This window comes from Sinohyriopsis cumingii, chromosome 4 (genome assembly GCF_028554795.1).
Source record: "Sinohyriopsis cumingii isolate HCF-2022 chromosome 4, ASM2855479v2, whole genome shotgun sequence".
NCBI lineage: Eukaryota > Metazoa > Mollusca > Bivalvia > Unionida > Unionidae > Sinohyriopsis > Sinohyriopsis cumingii.
In genome coordinates, this window is record NC_142964.1 from 28,438,621 (window position 1) to 28,456,426 (window position 17,806).

Genomic DNA, 17,806 nt, shown 5'->3' on the forward strand with positions numbered 1-17,806 from the left:
TGATCAACACATTTTGCCACTAAGCAAGTGGCCGAAGCAGGACTGGCAAGTATTTGAAATTCAACGCCCACCTATTACATGCATACGGAGGGCTCCCACCTAATTGATTTTCTGCATCCCAAATAAAAAATTGGCATCCAAATACGCATGATTAAGTGTTTCGGAGACCTCTGATATATATATGTATGTATGTATATGTATATATATATATATATATATATATATATATATATATATATATATATATATATATATATATATGTGTGTGTGTGTGTGTGTGTACATGAAATGTTGTTAGTGTAACATTTGATTGCAAGAATTTGTATCTTATCTTTCGTTTGTATTTCAGAACTGTGTCCGACATCTAATATGATTTCTCAGACAGTGTCTCATGTTGACAACCACCACTTCAAGTACTGGTATGATCAGGGTCACCCTTGTGCTATTTGTGTAAGTAAAATTGCATCTGTCTCCTTGTAAGTAAAATTGCATCTGTCTCCTTGTAAGTAAAATTGCATCTGTCTCCTTGTAAGTAAAATTGCAGCTGTCTCCTTGTAAGTAAAATTGCAGCTGTCTCCTTGTAAGTAAAATTGCATCCGTCTCCTTGTAAGTAAAATTGCAGCTGTCTCCTTGTAAGTAAAATTGCATCTGTCTCCTTGCAAGTAAAATTGCATCCGTCTCCTTGTAAGTAAAATTGCATCCATCTCCTTGTTAAATTGATATTAACTGAGTTCTGCAAATCTGATGAGTTAGAAAATGTGATGGGCAACAGTTTTCAACTTAGGTATCTGCTGGTAAAAGCTTTCCCAGAATTTTTTAAAGTGAATGCTGTTATCCAATGTCCATCGATACCTAAAAAGAATAAATTGTATGTGTGTGCGTGATTTGGATTTTTGATGTAGCATTAAGAATTTTCCAGTCATATCGCTATGATATCTGCAGTGTGGCAGTTTACAGTGATGTCTAGCACTGGGGCATCATGCCACAGTTTTGTACTATCATGTCCCACCCAGTCACATATTCTGACACCAGGCTAACCACAACACTAACCTCTTAATGCTGAGCGCCAAGTGAGGCATCTTCATGTTTCGTTTTTATGTCTTTGGTATGACTTGCCATGGGTTTGAACCTGTTACTTCTTGCATCTGAGCCAGATGCTCTAACCACTTGAGCACTTAAGCCATCAGTACGGCAATAATAATAATGATGACAACACATAATCTTTTAAAGGCTCTGAGCATTTTATGATATTAGTAAACGCTTAGGATATATATATTTATATAAAGATAGATAAAAAGATAGATTAAGTCTGTTCTTGCAGATTAGGTGAGTTCTTAGAGTATTCATGTCATTGTGTTGAAGTGCGGGAGGCAGTTCATTCCAGGCAACTGACTGTCCCTAACACAATACATGAGGCTTAATCTGATTGGATAGAATGGAACTGAACTTTAGATATCACAGAACATAGTCTTTTTGTTGGTGTATGTTACAGATTAATTTGCTGTACCCAAATTTCTTGCATTATTTCTTAATTTGGTCCTGTCTGTTCATCCTTCTACATGTCTGTCAGGGTTCATGAAATTTTACTAATTGTAAATGGACATCATTTTACAAATATCAACAGTATGCATGAATCTGTTGTTTGTAATATATATTAATTGGAGGGGGAGCTAGTTGAACCTCACCATAGCATTTATCAGGTGGTAGCGGCAAACTGTATCCCAATACTTTGTTATGGCTTTCACCACAGCATTTCTTGTTTTCGTGATCTGGACAAGTTTTGATAGAATCACAAGACAATGAATATGCTCTTTTCCTACCTTGTCATTTCATAACAATTTTGCTTAGCATTTCAATCACATAAAGGCATAGGGTTTACCTAAGCCAACCTGTTATCATAATTGTTCTGCTAAAGGTAACATTTTGTTTGTATAATTATTTTATTTACAAATGACAAAAAAAAAACTTTTGAAAATCTCTTCATTTGTGATATGTAAAATTACTCATCAGCTCTGTTGTTGTTATTTCTTGTGGACTGTGTTGTTGTTATTTCTTTTGGACTATGTTGTTGTTATTGTTATTTCTTATGGACTTTGTTGTTGTTGTTGTTATTTCTTGTGGACTATATTGTTGTTGCTGTTATTTCTTGTGGACTATATTGTTGTTATTTCTTGTGGACTATATTGTTGTTGTTGTTATTTCTTGTGGACTGTGTTGTTGTTATTTCTTGTGGACTATATTGTTGTTGTTGTTATTTCTTGTGGACTATATTGTTGTTGTTATTTCTTGTGGACTATATTGTTGTTGTTGTTATTTCTTGTGGACTATATTGTTGTTATTGTTATTTCTTATGGATTATGTTGTGTATATTATTTGTGTCTTCATGAACATTTTACTTTCTTGTACTTACATCATTTCAGACTGATGACAAAGGTGTATTTTCTACATCCCTGTCAGAAGAATACTGTCTGGTGGCTGAAACATTTGGTCTGACCAGGAACAATATCTGGACATTATCATACAATTCCATTGATTTGATATTTGCTGAAGAAGCTGTCAAACAGGATTTAAGATCAAAATGGAATTCTGTTAAATCTTATGTATTAAATTGTGAGTGATGTTCTGCCAATTTTGTGTGAATAAATCCAATAAATAAAACTCACTTTATTTTCCTTTTCCTTGCCTCTTCTCCTGATATTTATTAATTATGAGGATAACTGTTAAGTGATACCATTGTCTGTCTGCAACATCTAGTTGTCCTCCAATTTCATTGAAAATAATGAATATTAAAACTTTGCCTGCAGGCCCTGGGTGGCAGAGTGGTCAAAGGCTTTAGCCTTTATAGACCACTGACTTAACACCTCTGTGTGTGTGTATGTTTGTGTGTGATTTGGAATTTTAACGTAGCTTTAACAATTTTTCAGTCATATCACTATGATGTCTACATTGCGGCAGTTTATGGTATTGTCTAGCAGACCTCTATCCACATGGTTTCATTTAGCACCAACTACATATTATGGCAACTCTTTTAACTAAATTCACCAACAACTATTATTAGGTATCTAAGTTAAAACTCCGGTCAAACTCAGGGAACTCTATTAATTAAATCCCATGTTACTGTGCATATTGGTTTAGGGACAGTAGCAATAAAACTATCTTCATTCACCACCAACTACATATCATAGGAACTTTTGGCTTCCAGAATCAAATCCTAAAATAATACAAGAATAATCCATGAATAAAATTTTTGAAATCCTAATATTGAATTGTTCTAATGATTCAAAGCTCGAGTCCCAACGAAGAATCCAAGATGGAAGGTGATGACGTATGCTGTAACCTGTACTGTGCTGACGTCTACAGTTCCATGTAGAAACATAATAATTAATCCTTTGGTCTTGGAAATCCAAAGAACATTTTCTGGAAAAGTCCTTGTTCAAGAGTTCTATGTGAATACAATAATATTTCCAGAGAAACGAATTAATCTTCTAGAGTCCAAATAATCTGAAGAAAAATTAACATATAACTCAAGACTCAAACATTCATTTCTGGTCACAATAGAAGAAAACAACTTTCATCAAGTGTTCAAAACCCCATGACTGTCAGATCTCTCTCTCTCTCAAAAGATCACTATTAATACTAAGTATTTCGCAATTTTGGAAATGCCTAACTGTGAAATAGAGGATGATGTGATCATGTTTACATGTAAAAGTCACAGCACCTGTATGTTCTTGATAAGAACCAATCATGTTACTCCTAGAAAAAAGTTGTTTATTTGACCCTCAATCAAGGCCAGGAACTATGTCAAAAATAATAACAAGTGTTTCTATTATTAGGTATCTAAGTTAAAACTCTGGTCAAACTGAATTTTCTGGAAAATATCAAATTCCTTGTAAACAAAATTACATTATGTTGACATGGAAAGAAAATAAAAATAAAATAAAGGATTCCAAATCCCACAAACAATAAAATCAAATCAAATACAACTTAAATGAAATACAAATTAAATCTAATATTTGAAACACTTCCCCCATAAAGAAAAAGATTTATATGATAAAACTTTCTTTTTACCATAGATTGAAGAAAAACCTAAGAAGAACTTGTATCAGTTACACACTGTGTACATGAAACAATACATTGTTATAAACGGGAAAGTGCGTCTGCTATTAAATTATCTTTTCCCTTGATGTGCCTGATGTCAAGATTATATTCCTATGACAACAAACTCCACCTTGTAAGTCTTTAATTTTTATTTTTCATCTTGCCGATGAAAGTTAGGGGTTGTGGTCAAGGCACAGGGAAATCAGATATAGCCTTGTCCTTAGCATCTATTTGTTTAACTTGTCCTTGTCCCACGATATGTCCTAGAAAAGTTACACTAGCACGGCAGAACTTACTTTTAGAAAAATTAATTGTCAGACATGCATCTGTGAGTCTGTCAGAGAATTTCCGAATTGTTGCTAAATGTTCTTTCCAGGTGTCATTGAAGATGATGACATCAGCAATGTAAGCGTCGCAATTATCTAGACCAGAGGTGGTCATATTCATGAGGCATTGAAATGTAATTGGCGACCCTTTCATCCCAAGCGGCATTACTTTATATTGGTAAAGTCCATCTGGAGTCATGAATGCCGAAATTTCCTTTGATCTTTCCATTAGTGGAATCTGACAAAATCATTTCAGAAGGTCAAATTTGGTGACATACTTGGCATTCCTGACCTTATCAATACAGTCATCGATTCTTGGTAATGGGAATGAATTTGTTTTTGTCACATTATTCACCTTCCTATATTCATTACACATACAGAAAGTTTTATCTGGTTTTTGAACAAGTATGCATGGTGAACTTCAGTCACCTTTACTGGGCTCTATAAAGTCATTCTCCAGCAAATACTGAATTTATTTGTTCAAGTATTGCTGTTTGAGAGGGTTCATCCTGTACGGGTGTTGCTTCACAGGTTTGGAATTTACAATTTCAACGTCATGGAAAAATTTTTTTGTTCTTGTAGGAACATCTGGAAATAAGTGCTCATATTCAAATAATAACTGTTTAAGTTCATTTCTTTCTTGCTCTTGCAAATGTGAAAGTTTCTGGTCCAGATTTTTCATAATTTCTGAATTCCAAAGATTTGTCATGCCAGTATTAGTAGAATCCGAATATATTCCTTCACATAAATCTTCATTGAATGGGACAGGTACACCTAAATTAATTGCATGTTAAACCTGGGTATCTCTTTCAGTATACTGATACTCCTATAATTTATTTAGATCCCAGGAGCACTAATATTATAATTTAACTCATTCATTTTCTTCTTAACTTTGTAAGGGTCCTAATATCTTATCTGAAGAAAAATTGAGAGAGACAGAGCTCCATTATTACAAAACTAAAAACTTAGTTTAGTTCTGTCAAACCGTAATTTCACTTTTGATTTGAATTGCTGAATGCCAAATTCAAGCATAATATGCTGGAAAGTTCCAGACTTAAAATTTGACCCTTGATTGGGTAGTGTTGGGAAGGCCAAATTGAGCAAAAAACTTTATCAAAGTTTTAATATTCATCAAAGGAATTGACTCTGAAAACCCTGTTGATGCGCACATAATGGTCAACTGATATTGGTTACCTGACTTGGCCTTAGGTAAGGGACCAACACAATCTACCATAATTCTACTAAATGGTTCGTCAAAGGCAGAAATGGGTTGTTGATGAGCCTTAGGAATTTTCTGATTTGGTTTTCCTACCATTGGATAGGTATGATATGATCTACAATATTTACTAACATCACTTTTGATTTTTGGCAAATAGAAGTGAGTCAAGATCTAGTGATAAGTTTTATTGATCTCTAAATGACCAGCCAAAGAAGTTTCATGGGCCAGACTAAGTATTTCCTCTCTGTAAGGTTTTGGAACTACAATTTGATAGTTCACTGACCATTCGTCGTCAGCAGGTACCTCGGGAGGTCTCCGTTTTCTCATAAGAATTCCATTTTTAATGAAATAACAGGAACTTCAGTAGCTTCAGTTTCACTAATGGCTCTTTGAAACAAACAGGAGATCTCATGATCTTTTTCCTGTTCGACGACAAGTGATTGTCGTTTATCACCCTGATTAGAATAAAGAGAATGAGTCGTTAAAAGAGAATCACTGTGATCAATACCTTCGGATTAATCCAAACAAGGAGTGAAAGTGACCTCATCAAAAGCCTGACCAATACATATGTCAGCTATAGGAATAATTTCCTTATCAACATCATTCTCAAGAGCTTTCTTTGCCATAGCTCTGGTAACTGCACAAGCTGGAAATAAATCAGGGAATTATTTTTCAATTGGATCTACTTTCTAATCCAAGCAAGGCTTGTCAGTTACAAGTGGATTAACCACAACCTTGTCTCCAGCTAGTTCGTTGCCCAGTAATAAATGAATGCCCTCAATGGATAGAACAGAGACTGTTCCAACTGTCACAGGTCATGAAACCAAGTCTGATAACAAATTTACACAATGGAGAGGAACATTAACAAAGCCACACTCTACTCCCTGAAAAAGAACACTCTCATTAGAAGAAGACTTCTCAGAAAAAAGGCAAAGTACCTGGCAATAAAAGACTGAGAAGCTCCTGTGTCCCTTAAAATTTGAATAGGGATAGGATTGGCTAAATCACGCAAGAGTGATATAGAACCCTTCAATATGAATGGTTCATAATTTTTCATAATCAAATCAGACTGGGCTTTGTTAGACACAACAAATGTATTGCTTTCAATACATGATCGTGACCTTAGAAATAAGAGCATTTGGAATAGGTCTGTCTTGATTCTGATGCCTATTTTTCAATCTGTAGCAATCAGAAATAACGTGTCCTTTTTCTTGCAATAAGTACACGTCGAAAGAGACAAGGATCTTGAATCAAGCTTCTCTGAAGTTCGATTTTTAAAAGTTGTGCCAGTTTGAGTTTTAGAAGCGACTAACCCCTAAATATGCATTCTTTGACTGTATCATAGTCACCACTTTGTTGAACTGACCGTGAACGGTACATATCACTAGCTTTAACAGTGAGTACACATTGTAATAATTGAGTCCAACGCTCCCTTGGCCATTTCAAATTTTCAGCAACTCTTCAAAATAAGGAAAATATTTGTCAACTTCTTTTTCTCTGAAAGGCGGCACTAATCTAATATTCTTTGCAATATCAAAACCTAAATTTGGATTTGAAGTATGACTGTGCTTTTCACATGACAGTTCCATTTCTTTCATTCTACATTGATATTCCCTCTCTTCCTTCTCTCTTTGTATTTGTGTTTGTTCTTTTTGTAATTGCATTTGCTTTTCTTTTTCTCTTTCTTCCGCTTGTAAATGCATTTGTTCTTTTTGTAATTGCATTTGTCTTTCTTTCTCATTTTCTTCTGCTTGTAAATGCCTTTGTGCTCTCTCTCTCTCTCTCTCTCTCTCAAATTGTAACTTTATTTGTTCCTTTTGTAACACCATTTGTTCTTTTTCTTTTTCCAATTTCATCTGTTCCTTTTCTTTTTCCAATTGCATTTGCATTTGTTTTTCTTCTTTATCTTTCTGAAGTTCCAGCGTCCTCAAGTCTAATTCCTTCTTGTAGTTTAATTACACTGGACAACAAATTTTTACAAAAGTCATGTTACTGAAATAAAATTAGTCAATTCTTATCAATTTTTATGTGCTGAACACGAATATGACAGTCAAATTGCAAAATTGGCTCTAGTTTTTTTGTAATCTGCAAGAAATTAATGTTTACATAACGAAATGCATTCCAATAGTAAAAGGTCAACTGTAATAGCCTACCTATAAAAAATCAAGTCATTGACTACATCTTAGATTTCTTCGCCTGTCTCTTGTACAGCTGTTCGGGAGCATCTCTGAGGAGTGTCCAGCAGTAGTCAGCCAGCATTGTAGTGGACCATTTTCCCTGGTATCTTTGTTCCATTGTTGCGATATCTTGATGAAAACGTTCGCCGTGTTCATCACTAACAATACCACAGTTGCTAGGAAAGAAATCCAAATGGGAATGAAGGAAGTGAATCTTTAGAGACATATTGCAGCCAAGTTTCTTATACTTCATCAACATGTCTTCTACTAGTTCCTTATAGTTTTCTGCCCTAACATTTCCGAGGAAGTTTGTAGAAACTAGGCGAAAAGCATTCCATGCTTGTTTCGCGTCACCTTCCAGCAAGTTGTTGAACCGGTCATCTTTGAAAAGCTCTCGAATCTGAGGACCCACAAAAACTCCCTCTTTAATCTTTGCTTCGCTGAGTCGAGGGAATTTTTCATGCAGGTATCGGAATGCTGGCAAAGTCCGGTCAATGGCTTTCACGAAGTTCTTCATCAAACCTAGTTTAATGTGAAGGGGTGGTAGCAAGATTTTCTGAGCCTCAACCAGAGCTGGGTGTTGGATATTCTTCTCTCCAATGGCTACATTCTGCCTGTGAGTTCATTCCTTCCTCATGTAGTGCATTTCCCTTGCTCGGCTATCCCACTCGCATAAGAAACACATGTATTTTGTATATCCTTGCTGCAGTCCCATTAAAAGGGCAACTACCTTCAAATCACCACAGAGGTGCCAGCTGTACTTGTTATACTCAATGGAATTCAGTAGCTGCCTTAAGTTATCGTATGTCTCTTTCATGTGGACAGCATACGCTACTGGAATAGATGGAAGAATGTTTCCATTGTGCAAAAGCACAGCCTTGAGACTCAGTTTCGAAGAGTCCACAAATAGTCTCCATTCTTGTGGGTCATGAGTGATTTTTAAAGCATTCATGAGGCCCTCAATATCGGAACAAAATTGTTGGAGTCTTGATCCTAGCAATTCTGCCTTGTTCTTTGATAAGTCCAAATCACGAATCAGGTCATTTAGTTCTTCCTGTGTTATTCTGTGTGGGGTTGATGATGCACCACAGTGAAAATCTGGATCACTGCATGCTGATGGACCAGGAGAAGAACAGGTCGACTCACCTTTGTCTTCGTCAGATGAATCAAGAGAATATTCTGCTGGAGGTTCTGGAATAGGAAGTCCCTCACTATGTGGAACTGGTCTCAATGCAGACGGAATGTTTGGGTAGACTATTCTCGACTTCTTTCGCTTCGTTATTCCGCCGGAAAGAGGAGGAACCAAGCAGAAGTAACAGTCATTTAGGTGGTTGCTTGGCTCTCTCCACACCATTGGGACTGCAAACGGCATTGATGACCTTTTGCAATTCAACCACTGTGAAAGCTGTGTTGTACATGTAGCACAGCATATATGCGGAGCCCAAGGCTTGTCTTGGTCACCAACCTTGCATCCGAAGTAAAGATGATATGCCTTCTTCACTTGAGAATTGATACTTTTCTTCTGGTTGGCAAATGTCACTTCCCCACAAATATAGCAAAAATTGTCCGCGGTATTAACACACTTTCGAGGCATTACTGTTCTTTATTGTACGTAAATGGATAAAATAATAAGTTTTATGTAACAGTAGCTTGAACTGTCTCGCACAACGTCTAAAATATTTTAAATGCTGAACCTATCTGATTGGGCTTTATATAGTACACTGCTTACGTCAGCTTCAGCAGCCACCTGGCATTAGTATAATAGGCCTACACATGTATAGTACACTGCTGACGTCAACTTACTTCAGCAGCCGCATGGCATTAGTATTGCATTGCATCAGAAAATGATGCAATCAACTGTGGATGATGTGAGCATGATGGTATTATGCAATGTTACATCATTATTCCGGATGTTGCTGCAGTCCTACTGGAGAAATTTACACAGTGAAACATAGAAAATGAGGTATATGAATATCTTCAAAACGAGAGCCAATACAAATTTTTCACGGTTATATTCGTGTTCGGCACACCAAAATACTACAGATTAGGGCCTTTTCAAGTCAGTAATGATTTCACTGTTGACCAGTGTTATAATTCCTTTACTTTCTGATGCAGACTTAACTGATCGAAACCAAAGCACTTTTATCCAAAACATTCTTTTCTACCAAGAACTGAACCAAAATATTTCTTATTTCCTGTTTCGTTAAGGAAGCCTTTACCTCAGAAAGATCGTATTTTCTGGCAAGTTGAATCAATTCTTCTTTTTTGAAAAGATCTAATTGTTCCTGGGTAGGATTTGAAAGAACGATTTCTACTTTGAATGACATTTTTAAAAAAGCTTGCCGATTTCACTAAAGATTTCAAAAACATGGGGAATTCAAATTTCAAAATACAAAGTTTTCTGACATATTCTATCCAAAAGTCAAAATAATCCTTAGGACGAGCTATCTAATTCTTATGTTTAGTAGCAATACAACTGTTTTCATTCACCACCATCTACATATAATGTGAACTCTTTGAATTAAATCCCACTAGCAATAAAACTGTTTTCAATATGGCATGGACATAATGAATATCCCAACGGGTACCATTTTCTCTAAGGTCCATTGAATGAAACTGCGAACTCCTAAGGCAATTCACCGATTGACTCAAGAGGAATATCAATAAAGAGGAACATCATTGCATAATCTTGTAAATGCATTATTTGACGATGTATTTCTCTCGTTTACGTTCTCGGTTCAATGTTTTATCTCATAATCTGGTGATATGTATAATCCGTATTTTTATTAACATGATATAATCCTTGCTGAAGAGGAAATGAAGTCAGTCAGTCATAGATAAAAGCATGCGCACACGCATGCGTACATTGAAACATATATACATGCATACATTTGTCATGTAGAAAGAAATATATAGTTACCCTTGAATATGTTTTCCATTTCCTTTTCTTAACTATTTCAAAGTTAATTTTTTCTTTACTATTTCAAAGTTAATGTTAAGCACATAACAATATAGACGTACTTAGATTTATGAAGCATTATCATCATCAAGCAAATCTTCAAAGATCACTTCCATGCTAAGCCAAATGCTAATTAGCTCTACACTGTTATAAGCTTTCCATTTCCTTTTCTTTACTATTTCAAAGTTAATATTAAGCACATACTAATATAGACATTCTAACATTTATGAAGTATTATCATCATCAAGCAAATCTTCAAAGATCGGTGCCATGCTAAGCCAAATGCTAGTTAGTTCTGACTACATATTTGTATGATTGCAGATATTGATATGTTTCGTTTTGTCAATACGGTAAATGACAAAGTACTACTGCTTATTTTTGTCACTTTTCTGTTGTATTTCATAATCTTGTATTATCCTGACTTTGATTAGTCTGATGTGATATCTGTTGAAGAGGAAATAAAGACAATCAGTCAGTCATACATATAACCTTGATACCCCTTTGCAGTTCCTACATTGACGAACACGTGATAACACTGTTGACGACACGATTTCATTGTTCATGATTGTGGACCTGATGACACCAGATGTGATCACAGATGCAGTCATGCCAGCCACCATCAATGAATAATTTTTGCTTCACAGTCCATGGGTGTTCGAGTGTTTACTTGTTTCCGAAAATTACAAACTAAAGTGCAGAGTTCAAAGTTGAACTTTTTGTCTCGATTTACAGTTATGATTACGTTTGCATTGATGCCACGCACAGACCAGTTTGACCATGTCACCATAGCATGCTTCATGATAAACGTATTTAACATGCGATATATGGCTATACAAGTTTCACACATAAGCGATCGACTGGCGTGCACCACCATGCCCGTGGAGGGAAATGATTCATTCAGTGGAAGATTTTCCGGGACTGTTATTAGCAAAACCTAACATGATGAAGCTGCCATCAATGGCACGGCTACCAAGGACACGATCGTTGAAGCATTTCATGGACGATGATACACAAAAGAGTGTGTTACGACTCTTGTACAGGTCTTAACACATGGTACCACCGTTTGTATGCCAGGACATAGTACCCTACTTTCGAGCTCTGATGTATTACAGAAAAGTAGAGTCTAGGATATCTGATGTAGCTCTGCATTGATACCAAATAATCTGGACTTTCTACTCGCATCACATAATACAGAGAGCAGAGAGAAAAAACATACATTTTTAGAGCCGATTTTTGTACACCCAAAACAAACTCTAATTTTTACCCTCCTGCACATGCGCGAGCGAAATAGCCAATGAAAACAACGTTTCTAACACAACTAAGTATCAGGCTAAAGGACATCTCTTGGAAACAGAATTATTTGGATGTATTCAGAAGGAGTCTCCAAAAATGTGTTACTGGCATTTCAGGGGTTAATGAGTTGAACTAAGTGACACAAAAAGCAAAACCTTCAAGTTTAGTAAAATTCAAAAAAAAATAATTTGTATTTAAATTATAAAATGAAATTTAAGAGGAACTTACAATATTGTGAATCAAATCCCGATTACTCCTAAACGTTTTATCATGAGTCGAAAAGTAAAGTGTCCCAAATGATTTCCATATTTTGAATGTGATGATGTACCAAAAGCATCGAGTGTGCAATTGTGCTAACAGTTTTTCTGTATCACAATGATATAATCCAAAATGTCTTTGAATAAATTCACTATAATCGCAAACTAGTGTTTTTGTCTGAACAGCTAATGAACAAATTGTAATCACAGTAAATAATTCAAATAAAGGATTCATCTGCAATTAAATCTAAACACAAAAGTAAATATGCTGACGGAGTTAAAACACGTCGCGTCGATTGCGTGCGATATATCCAAGACAGAACAATTGCAAACACAAACAATTATCATAAAGACTGCACGCACGCCGAGTGACATCTACGAGACCTTGTTAAGTATTGCTTTCGCGAACACTTTACTATACCATTGTCGACATCGTCACACACGCCAAGCAAAAGGAATTTGTTAAAATTATACATCAGATCACTTGCGAGGGCCGTTACTAAAACGTTTTATGCAGAAGTGAAGAGATTGTATATGTTTCGTCAGATATTTTCCATCGAGTTTTTATTCGACTTACCAGGCACATCATAACAGTTATTTTTGATGTTCGTTGTTTTCGATATCGATCGACGAGCAAACATTAATTGTAGGCTGATCTCAGATTTTGACCGCGAATAGTAATGACAGTACTGATTAAATGATCTTGATAGTGTACGTGTTCTGCAACGACATTACGAACATGTTTCACCCAGACATTGTGCGTGCGACATGAGCAAAGCTGCATACGCATATTTCGTTTGCGTTCAGCCAAGTCGTGATTGGTCATAATATATCTCCGTTGTACTCAAGCCGAAACTGCATCGTCGATCGGATTTCACATAATTCACACACACGTTGATCGACAATGATAAGTTACAATCGATCATTGATGCTCTCGTCAGGGTCAGTACCCATCAAGTGTTGACATATATTGTCAGGACAATTACTAGTATCGCAGCTTTTCTCGGATATGGATAATATTGTGAGAAATATGATCACAATATTATCCATATCCGAGAAAAGCTGCGATACTAGTAACAGCAAGGAAATGATTTTGGTGAAGATTTATATGAAAGTTTATTTCGTCAGGAAAATTCGTTCCTAGAAACAGATCTCCATGAACGAGATGTGAGTACACTTTCATCGGTCCCTTTCATAATTCATGCTCACAGCGAAATTCTACTTCTCTCCGTTGTTGAGTTAAGTGTGATAATCTAGTTCTACCCAATATTCATTTCTATTCTGGTGTATGGTTCTTCTCTGAATGACCTCAAGCAACCACGATGGCACTTGCTAAGAACACCTGATCTTGGTCATTATTAATCTGGTTGCTACTTTATTTGGTATTGGATAGTGACATCTGTTTTCAAAGACAATCTATTCGGATGAATGCGAGCGCATAATCTTCAAACATAATGTCCACAATATTGTTTAATCCGGACTACCCAGTATATGTGAAAGACGACGTCGGCTATCAACCAAGATAACACATACGGGAAGCTGATAAAGGTAAGCGTATATAGAAAAGCAAAGACTGTATTAAGATAGTCTTGATGCGTGGACCAGCAGTGAGCAGAAGCTTATATAAAGGAACAGTAAAGCAATGTGGTGTGTGTGTTAAACCTCTTTCGTTAAGAACTCCAACGACATTTTTCTCAAGGTCTCTTAGAAAAGAGAGGTTACTCAAACATTGCCAATAATTTCTTGTGATAGTACATAAATATGTGTATGGGTATAGTGTGTTTAAGCACTCCAACCCTTGAATGTGATAGTGTATCAGTATGTTGATGTGTATAGTGTGTGTAGGCACTAATAACCTTGTGTGTGATATTACATATGTAGTATATTTATGGGTATAATGTGTGCAATCATTCGTACAAATGTGGGTGTTTGTAGATGGTTGGATAAATTGTTAGTCAAATGGCATATAAGTTAGGATGTTTTGTTTAAACATTACAGTTCCACCTTGTACACATACCGTCTCATAATGCTATACCTATGTTCATTTTTAACATTACATTTCCATTGTAAAGTACCAGATGTTACAAAAAAAACTATAGATTGTTATATATATTTAATTTATATTGTTAGTTTCTTTTTTATTTCATTTTATGCTATGTAATGTAACACTGTATGTTGGACTTAACTTTGTCCAAAACCAAGCTTATTGTCTACTTGACCTGAATTATTGATATTTTTATATTCTTCTCACATCTAATTCATAGCTAAATATTTCTATATGTATTATTTAATATCAGGATCGACCGCTTCGGTGGCTTAAGTGGTTAGAGCGTTTGGTTTGCCTCGTATGCGGGAGGTCGCGTGTTCAAACCCCGGCAGTCATACCAAAGACTTCACAAAAATAGTACTAGCAGTTGCCTCGCTTGGCGCTCAGTATTAAGAGGTTTGAGTTAGGACTGTTCGGCCTTGTATCAGGATAATGTGTCTGGGTGGAACATAACGTTACATGTCTGCGGAATGATGCCCCAGTTTTAGACATCACTATAAACTGCCCTATTGCAGACATCGTAGGGATATCACTGGTCAATTGTTAAAGCTACATTACAAAACTCAATCACAGAATCACACACACACACACACACACACACACTATCAGGATCATTAGTAATAGAAGTAAACGTTTATTTGGGTTTGCGTCTAGGTTATTGGAATTCCCCTATAATTTTCCTGGCGAGCCTGATATAGTCCAGGTTATATTTTATAATTTTAGTAGCATACATTCTAATTATAACTAACATTATATTTTGTAAACATTATGATGTTTCTGGAAGGTTATTTTCCATTACGCAATGTGTTGGGTTTTATTTTTAGAAATGTTAATTGTGACCTGAGGACCAGTAGAAGACTATATAATCTTGTCATTGTTGTGTACAGTATTTGATGTGGATTTATTCAAATTATTTCCTCTCTGGAAATACAAAATTGCTCGGATAACATCTTGGAAATAGAGACTTGAATTTATACTGAAATTTCAAATACGGATTTCTTCTTGGATTGTATTATTGTGATCCAAAGAAAGACCGTTAGCACATAAACACTTTACGATCCATCACATGCACGTCAACACTTTAAGTATTGGGTGTAATTTAGATTTCCACTAAAGTTTATTCAGAACTTTAATTATTATGACTTGTGTCTATAATTATAGGGTTATTTGGGATTTAGTTCGCAATAACGTAAAATTCCTTTCTTAACATTTTCACTTTGTATTCTATGGAAATGTATTATTTGTTGAATTTTACAAAGCTTTTTGTTTTTCAATCTTTTCTGCTAACTTTTTTAAGATCATAGACTCGTGACGAGATATTAAGTGTAATCTCATGTCAAATTTTAACATTACCATCCATGCGGTCCCATACTGTTAAACCTATGGAATAATGTTAAATTACCCTTATTACCATACTGTTCCATTTTAATAAAACGGCTCAATGGTAATTTCCCTTATACCCATAATGTCTTATTTGTAACCACTGTACACTACTATACAACTTTCACTTCACATTTTTTTTAATAATATTCATACACCTTCAAAGCTGGGTGGACTCATGTATATAAAGATTCCAGGAAAACCGTTCCACGCACATAACCCTTTTATGTGATGACTTACTGTAGTCAGACTAATTTATGCATTGTGTTTGAACAAACTAAAGGTCTTCGTAAAATGTGATTTTTTTTGGTGAATATTTTGCCCATCCTCATTAGATTACACAGTCACAAGTCACGGGCGACTATCCGCTACTTTTCCTTATCACCCGTGGCTGCCTGTGATGAGATTTCCTCGTTTCTCGTGATCGTGAATAATCCTAGTGTACCAATCACTGCGAGCGCAAATACAATTCTATTTAGATGATTCAATCATTTTTTTTTTCAAACACAGTCAATTATCAATCTATTAAAAGGACACTTTCACTGGGATATACAAGACTGTTACTTTGTACTGTTGAAGAAGAATTATCGTTTATGTGTACTCCATTCACAACTTCGTAGTCAACCCAATGGATGATACATCGAATGTATGCCAATAGCTGCCATTCGGACCACCTTTACTATTTACAAAACAAAAATTTGACCGAGATGTTTCAAATGCAACTATTCAGTCGTTCGTAATTTCTTGGTCAATCCTTCGGTTTTTTTTAGTTGGAGAAATTGCCGCCGTGGTCCGATTTGTTTGCAGATTTCTTTTTGTGCAAAGAAGTATCCGGCGGGAAAAAAATGTATCATATTTCTGTAAATTACTGCTCCCACTTATATCCTAGTGATATTTTTATTTCTCAGACAAACAGCCGAGGTGGTCTGAATGAAATGTGTACATGATAACAATGTAATTTCAGCACTGGCAGCCAAAGGTGATAAAGGAGCGTCGCGGATTGTCGCCCGTGGCTTAAGACAATGATTCAAGCACTTCCTTAGACAAACTCCACAGTTTCGGAGGTAACTAGTTATTGCACGTTGCCTAGTCCATATTCCTCATAGTGGGTTTCCTCCCTTGTCCTTTGGAATGCCTCTACCATAGCTACTGTGTTGTATATCCGATGTTAAAATGCCACCTGGATAAAACCGTACGTTTTGATAACTTGATCATACTCTAGTTAGATTGTAATTGATATTATCTTTTCTTTAAAGTAGCTTTAGCGCAAAACGAGAATGTTTCGCCAGATAGGTACGGGGCAAGGTCAGGAGTGCTTTGCATTGATGGAGGAGGATATGGCTGACGACGTTACAACGTAGCACGCCGCAGACATAGCATTATACCATAAGATAATACAGTGAGCCGCATCAGAGTCGCCAGACATATACTGAATCTTTTTCCATTAAAAAAAGTGGATTTCAGTGTGTGATGAGGATGCTAGAAAGGATCATGTGTTAATTCGTGGAAACGGTACCAAGGTTTAAAGGAATCATGGGTCAAAACAGCCCAACAGAAGAAAGTAAGTAGTATATGGGGTCACCCTAGCGTCAAGTGGACTTACCATGCAAAAACAGTCGATTCACTCTGGCGTCAAGGGGAATTTAACATGGGAAATTTTAACATGGATGGAACTGTAGAGCGTCAAGGGGAATTGAACATGGAAATTGAACAGGACCGGTACTTTAACGTCAATGGGACTTTAACGTTAAAATATGGGGTTTGCACTTTGTCGTAAATGGAAATTGAACATGGGAATGTCACCTGGATGTCAATGGGAATTGAACTTTGGGTGACGTCATGAGGTTTATAGGGTCAAAACATTTTATAGGGATTTTAATGTATTTGTAAGGACAAAGGGTAGATAGGGACAAACATACAAATACACATTTAAACACACAGAAAAGACGACAGAAATGTTCTAAAACAAACCTCACAGAGAGAATAATGGCTCAAAAAAGAAAAGTCTATTGTATGGGTTCAAAACATTTATTCAAGTATATACATGGGC

General features: G+C 35.9%; 1 protein-coding gene across 2 annotated transcripts in view; it reads left to right on the forward strand.

The window, feature by feature from the left end:
- The window catches only part of LOC149800863 (N6-Methyl-AMP deaminase-like), a 45,904-nt gene extending 43,242 nt beyond the window's left edge, over window positions 1-2,662 (forward strand). For both annotated transcript variants that reach the window (XM_089954876.1, XM_089954878.1), the window contains exons 7-8: window positions 350-450; window positions 2,421-2,662. In XM_089954876.1, the coding sequence (XP_089811002.1) occupies window positions 350-450; window positions 2,421-2,618 (299 nt within the window). In that variant the 3' untranslated portion in view covers window positions 2,619-2,662. The remainder of the gene's footprint in view (window positions 1-349; window positions 451-2,420) is intronic.
- Window positions 2,663-17,806: the final 15,144 nt, after the last annotated feature.